Raw genomic sequence first — 7,211 nt, forward strand, 5'->3', positions numbered from 1 at the left:
AATTCAGTCCACATAAAAAAAGAGTTTTTCGAGAAGCAATGTTCTCAATAAGTTGTTTGGTAAAAAATTATCTTTAACTTCCTGAGAACGCTGGAGTATATGCAATTCTGATCAATGCAGTAGTTCTTAAATGGTGTGGTAGTTTTTCTAGGGTTCTCATTTCATTTGACATCATTTACTTCTATAAAAGTTATCCTCCTTTTTGCCTTATTACTTTTTCAATGTTAAAAATGTTATAAATTGTACATTGTTTTGTCACTCACAGGTAAAGGACATTAGTGGTAATTGGTAGTGAAAAAAACTTTCTCTACTTAAGAAGTATATAAACTGTTAAAAAAAAGTTGTACTTTGTAACTTCAGTTTAGAATCTCAATACCTCAAGGGAAATTGACATTAATGTGAAGCAACAGTCGTCGTCATCTTGTTCTTTATAAAAGAACTATTGTGACATGCTGTATGGTAGTATTTGTTTCGTTGACCCGCAAGGGGGGAATATCCTATACTATGAGGTCTACTTGATGTCTTATGTGGTAGACACAATATCCTATGCTGGGATAAAAGAATAACACTATTCTCTCTGTAACACTAATTAAGGTAAGTTAAACTTTGCTGCGTATTGATGCTACCTAGTTCTATTTTCCAGATTTAATGTGTTTAGTATTAAGTAATAAAATAGCATTCAGAGTCCCTGCTTCCAGTATAATAACCCTCAAAGTACATATTTGACAATACTTGCAATGATTTCTAGGAAAACACGTTGCCAAGCTGATGCATTTAAGGTTATTACTATTACTAATATTGTTTCACATAATAATGTTTTTATAGTATGAAACAATAAGAACTGTGATATAAAAGATTTTTTGGTATCTGCCTCTCCTACATACGGTACACAGTTATAGTAATAATACTAAGACTAAATATTGGAATTTTAGAGAGCGACAAAATTTAAAGGGCTTTGAAAATAGAATAGAAATATAATAAAATCATACAACGCTAATTAGGACTATTGTATGGAATTAGCACACCTTTATAAGGCACCATTAAAACACATTGAGACAGTTTTTATACATTATCCCTACTGGCAGAGATCAAAGGGAACCTATCACTTGATTCAAACCGCATGAGTCAGAGCCGGGCAGCATGACTACAGACAGATATATCTTTATCTGATTATAGAGAAAATATACTTTAAAGATCTGGCCAGGGGCCATAGCCGGAGATGAGACTAGTCCGATGCTGCCTCTATAAAGGTGAGTGAAAGGTCTCTCACTATGTGAATCGCCTGCAGCGGCACTGGGAAAAGCCAGCTGAAGTGGCGCTGGACTAGTCTAGGCTACAAATACTATCCCAGGGCCGATCTTTAAAATATATATTTATTTTATACTAGATTGTGGCCCGATTCTAACGCATCGGGTATTCTAGAATATGCATGTCCCTGTAGTATATCGACAATGATGATTCCAGAATTCGCGGCAGACTGTGCCCGTCGCTGATTGGTCGAGGCAACCATTATGACATCTACGTCGATACTGTGCCCGTCGCTGAATCAGAAACGTGGGATTTCTACGTCCTTTATGACATCATTGTCGCTGTGCCGGTCACTGATTGGTCAAGGCCTGGCGGCCTCGACCAATCAGAGACGCTGCATGTCTACGTCCTTTATGACATCATCGTCGCTGTGCCGGTCGCTGATTGGTCGAGGCCTGGCGGCCTCGTCCAATCAGAGACGCGGGATTTCTATGTCGATGCTGTGCCCGTTGCTGATTGGTCGAGGCCTGGCGGGCTCGACCAATCAGAGACGCGGGATTTCCAGGACAGACAGACAGACAGACAGACAGACGGAAAAACCCTTAGGCAATTATATATATAGATTTTCTCTCAAATGTCGGAGCATTGCAGAGAAAAATAGAAACAGAAAATAGAAAAATGCAATTTTACATGAATTAGGTGACAGTTTCCTTTTAAGGAACACGCCAGACAAAAGTGATAGATTGCATCTAATTCAGGCACTGATGTGTGCGACACTGCATTGGGTCCTTTTGTGTCATACAGGTCCCTTCAGGTTCTGCAATTTATCATCATAATGTATAGTATAGAGCAGGGGTGTCAAACTGCATTCCTCGAGGGCTGCAAACAGGTCATGTTTTCAGGATTTCCTTGTACTGCACAGGTGATAATTTAATCACCTACACAAATAATGAGTTGGTGATTAAATTATCACCTGTGCAGTACAAGGAAATCCTGAAAACATGACCTGTTTGCAGCCCTCGAGGAATGCAGTTTGACACCCCTGGTATAGAGCACATTCAGAATGCATTCCTATTAAAAGAAAGCTTGCCTAGCTCTCATTATTTTGTAAAACCATTACCTGAAGGCACAAGTTACAATAAGATTATGTTATTAAAGGGAATCTATCACTTTGGAAAATGCTACTTACCTGTAGGCCCAGGAATAATATACAGGTAAATAGTGTTACAGTGCCGCCTGTCTGCCTTACTGAAAGTGCAACTACTGGGAGAAAATGAACTTTTTTTCTCCCAGGAGCCACTAGCTTTTAGTTATAGAAGTGGTACAAGGAGTGATTACTGTCATTGATAACAGCACCACTCCTTATACTGTGAGTTTTAGCACAAAGCACGCCCGTCGAGTTTTTGGATAAAACATTTTGTTGTGTTTCCTTATACATTTTCTTATTTAAGCTATCCGTATGTGTTATTAATATTTGCTTAGTTCTGTTTTAACCATAAAGCATATATCTTCAGGATGATGTCCATATATAAGCTGTCTGCAGCCATCTGGGTTCAGAAACTGCCAAAACTAGAAAGCTATGGCTCATCATACACTGACATAAAATCTTCCATGCAACAGGCTGTGTATAATTAAATGCAATTTAATATTTCTTATTATGCTCTTCGGTCTCTCCAGATCCCATAATAAATATAAAGCACAAAAAAGGCCCGACACCATAAGCACGGAGGACCGTGAAAATCAGGAAAACCTACAGAGAAAGTCCTCCAAAGAAATCATATAAAAATATAATTTTTATCGAGCCATATTTAAAACATAATTAAAAAAGGGATGACATCATACAAAAAGGACAAGCAAACATTGGGCAGAGGTATGAATCAGGTCCAACAATAATGATACTTGTACAAATAACATCAATAGTAACCCACCATAGATAAATCAATAGAAAGCACAGTGCTTAAAGTGAATCAAGTAAAAAAGTGCAAAAGTATGTTTTTGGTCCATATGCACATGCACTTTTTTACTTGATTCACTTTAAGCACTGTGCTTTCTATTGATTTATCTATGGTGGGTTAATATTGATGTTATTTGTACAAGTATCATTATTGTTGGACCTGATTCATACCTCTGCCCAATGTTTGCTTGTCCTTTTTGTATGATGTCATCCCTTTTTAAATTATGTTTTAAATATGGCTCAATAAAAATTATATTTTTATATGATTTTTTTGGAGGACTTTCTCTGTAGGTTTTCATAATAAATATAAGATGTAAAAAAACCCCCCCAAAAACCCTAATACCTCATTGCTCACCTCTCCAGCTGACCCGCTGCTCGCTGCCAGCCATGTGGTCTTCTCCTTTCTGTCGCCATATACTGCATCACCATATGCCAGGACTTCCTACCCCATCACTGAGCATTGTAACGTCACAGCACAAGTCATGACATCACAACATAGCCATATTATGACTTACAGTGACCCCCAAGGCCTTATTACGGCCAGAAGTCCTGGTCTATATTGAAGAGGCCAGAGATGCTGCACAATGGCAGAAAGTAGAGCATCGGGTAATGATCAGAGATCAGCTGGGCGATCAAAGATGTGAGCGATGAGGGGAGTTTTCTAACTGGTTACCAAAATGTCATTTCATTTTTTTTGCAAATCGTGACTCAAATTCAAGAGAGGTCATATTTGCATGGATCCGGTGATATCAGGAAATTTTACTTGACTCGATCCTCTGTGGATCAATCCACTTATTTGTCAACTGGTATCAGCTACAATACATCTGCATACATAAAGGAATATTTATGACAATTTGTATGATTTTTATGATTTTTTTAGTACTCTTGCTCAAAAATATCATGATTTTATCTCTATAGGATCTTCTATAACAATGAACAGAAAAAATGTGACATCAGTTACAGAATTTATTCTTCTGGGGATACCACTGAGCTACCAGATACAAATCCTGCTGTTTGCGGTCCTTTCTGCATGCTATGTAATTACTTTAATAGGGAATGTAACAATAATTGTAGTTAGTGTGATTGATGCTAAGCTTCATACCCCTATGTATTTCTTTCTTAGTAACCTAGCTCTTTTAGATATTAGTTTTACATCTTCAATTGTTCCTAAAGTGGTCTACAATTTAATTACTGGTAGTAGAACTATCACTTTTCATGGATGTCTTGCCCAATCATATGTCTACTTTCTCCTTGGCACCACAGAATTCTTGCTCCTAGCCACAATGTCTTTTGATCGGTACATGGCTATCTGCCATCCTCTACGATATTCAGCTATCATGAAACCACAGCTTTGCTTTAAGTTGATTATAGCCTCTTGGATGGGTGGTTTTCTTGACACAATTGTTCAAACCATCCTCACATTCCATTTGCCATTTTGTGGCTCAAATGTTATTGACCATTACTTTTGTGATGTTGCTCCTCTGCTGAAGCTGGCATGTGGTGAAACGCATTTTATTGAAATGATGGACCTGATACTAGCATCATCCTTGGTGTTAGGATCATTGTTTTTCTCAATGGTTTCCTATGGTTGTATTATATTTGCAATTTCAAAAATTTCATCTGTAGCTGGACAAAAGAAAACTTTCTCCACCTGTGCATCACATCTTACAGTAGTATTTATAGTGTATGGGAGTTGCATCTTCATGTGCGTCCATCCCTATAAAAATTCAAGAATAGATTCCAGCAAAATTGTGGCATTACTTAACTGTATACTTACTCCTCTTCTTAATCCTTTCATTTATAGTTTTAGAAATAAGACCTTTAAAGAGGCACTAAAACGCACAATGAATAGGACAACATATTTCTCTAAAAGCATAGAGCACAATAACAAAATTATACAACATCAAAAATACTAAACGGAGCCTATCAGCAGGAATTCATCACCAAACTACTTATACAGTGAATTGCGAAAGTATTCGGCCCACTGGAACTTTTCAACCTTTTCCCACAGATCATACTTCAAACATAAAGATACCAAATGTAAATTTTTGGTGAAGAATCAACAACAAGTGGAACACAATTGTGAAGTTGAACGAAATGTATTGGTTATTTTAAATTTTTGTGGAAATTCAAAAACTGAAAAGTTGGGCTTTCAATCTTATTCGGCCTCTTTAACTTAATATTTTGTTGCGCCACCTTTTGCTACGACTACAGCTGCAAGTCGCTTGGGGTATGTCTCTATCAGTTTTGTACATTGAGAGACTGAAATTCTTGCCCATTCTTCCTGGGCAAACAGCTTGAGCTCTGTGAGGTTTGATGGAGATCATTTGTGAACAGCAGTTTTCAGCTCTTTCCACAGATTCTCGATTTGATTGGGATCTGAACTTTGACTTGGCCATTCTAACACCTAGATACGTTTATTTGTGAACCATTCCATTGTAGATTTTGCTTTATGATTGGGATCATTGTCTTGTTGGAAAACAAATCTCCGTCCCAGTCTCAGGTCTTTCGTAGACTCCAACAGGTTTTCTTCAAGAATGGTCCTGTATTTGGCTCCATCCATATTCCCATCAATTTTAACCATCTTCCCTGTCACTGCTGAAGAAAATCAGGCCAAAACCATGATGCTGCCACCACCTTGTTTGACAGTGGAGATGGTGTGTTCAGGGTGATGAGCTGGGTCGACTTTACACCAAACATATCGTTTGTCATTGTTGCCATAAAGTTCGATTTTGGTTTTATCTGACCAGAGCACCTTCTTCCACATGTTTGGTGTGTCTCCCAGGTGGCTTGTTGCAAACTTTAATCAACACTTTTAATTGATATCTTTGAGAAATGGCTTTCTTCTTGCCACTCTTCAATAAAGGCCAGATTTGTGCAGTGTACGACTGATTGTTGTCCTATGGACAGAATGTCCCACCTCAGCTGTAGATCTCTGCAGTTCATGCAGAGTGATCATGGGCCTCTTGGCTACATCTCTGATCAGTCTTCTCCTTGTTTGAGATGAAAGTTTAGCGGGACGGCCGGGTCTTGGTAGATTTGCAGTGGTATGATACTCCTTCCATTTCAATATGATAGCTTGCACAGTGCTCCTTGGGATGTTTAAAGTTTTGCAAATCATTTTGTATCAAAATCCAGCTTTAAACTTCTCCACAACAGTATCACGGACCTGACTTATGTGTTCCTTGGTCTTCATGTTGCTCTCTGTTCTTCAAACAGAACCCTGAGGGTATGTGTCCACGTTCAAGATTGCATCAGGATTTGGTCAGGATTTTACTCAGGTAAAATCCTGACCAAATCTGCACCTAAGGTCACTGGCAGGTCACCTGCGTTGTCCTTGCGTTGTTTCAGCATTGTAATGACATACTGCGTTCTTAAAAGACGCGCCGTATGTCAGTTTCCGCGGGTATGCCGCATGCGTCTTTTAATGCATAGTGGAGACGGGATTTCATGAAATCCCCTCCACTATGCTGTAACATCTGAACGCTGCGTGTTTGACGCTGCAGCTCTACGCAGCGTCAAAAACGCAGCGTTTCCTGAATGTCGAAACATACCCTTAGACTATCACAGAGCAGGTGTATTTATACGGAGACTTGATTATACACAGGTGGATTATATTATCATTAGGCATTTACCACAACTTTGGATCATTCAGAGATCCACAATAAACTTCTGGAGGGGGTTTGCTGCACTGACAGTAAAGGGGTCGAATAATATTGCCCGCCCCACTTTTCAGTTTTTTGAATTTCCACAAAAATGTTAAATAACCAATAAATTTCGTTCAACTTCACAATTATGTTCCACTTGTTGATTCTTTACCAAAAATTTACATTTGGTATCTTTATGTTTGAAGCATGATATGTGGGAAACGATTGAAAAGTTCCAGGGAGCCGAATACTTTTGCAAGGCACTGTATGTGCATGCAGCTATTTCAAAGACAAATGCCTTAAAAAAAATCCCTTTACGTGAACAGTTTGTTCCTCCATTACAGGGACATCAACCTTTGAAT

The 7,211-nt window shown here is 38.5% G+C and overlaps 1 protein-coding gene across 1 annotated transcript; it reads left to right on the forward strand.

Annotated features, from left to right (window-relative positions):
• Positions 1–510: 510 nt before the first annotated feature.
• LOC138657785 (olfactory receptor 6E1-like) lies at positions 511–6,464 on the forward strand. The gene is made up of 2 exons (XM_069745445.1): positions 511–594; positions 4,121–6,464. Exon 2 carries the CDS (start codon positions 4,135–4,137, stop codon positions 5,116–5,118), a length of 984 nt encoding a protein of 327 aa, XP_069601546.1. The 5' UTR covers positions 511–594; positions 4,121–4,134; the 3' UTR covers positions 5,119–6,464.
• Positions 6,465–7,211: the final 747 nt, after the last annotated feature.

The sequence above is a fragment of the Ranitomeya imitator genome, chromosome 1 (assembly GCF_032444005.1).
Source record: "Ranitomeya imitator isolate aRanImi1 chromosome 1, aRanImi1.pri, whole genome shotgun sequence".
Taxonomy (NCBI): Eukaryota; Metazoa; Chordata; class Amphibia; order Anura; family Dendrobatidae; genus Ranitomeya; species Ranitomeya imitator.

Coding starts and splice junctions, on each gene's coding strand:
- LOC138657785 (XM_069745445.1), top strand. CDS start 4,135: ATGAACAGAAAAAATGTGACATCAGTTACAGAATTTATTCTTCTGGGG.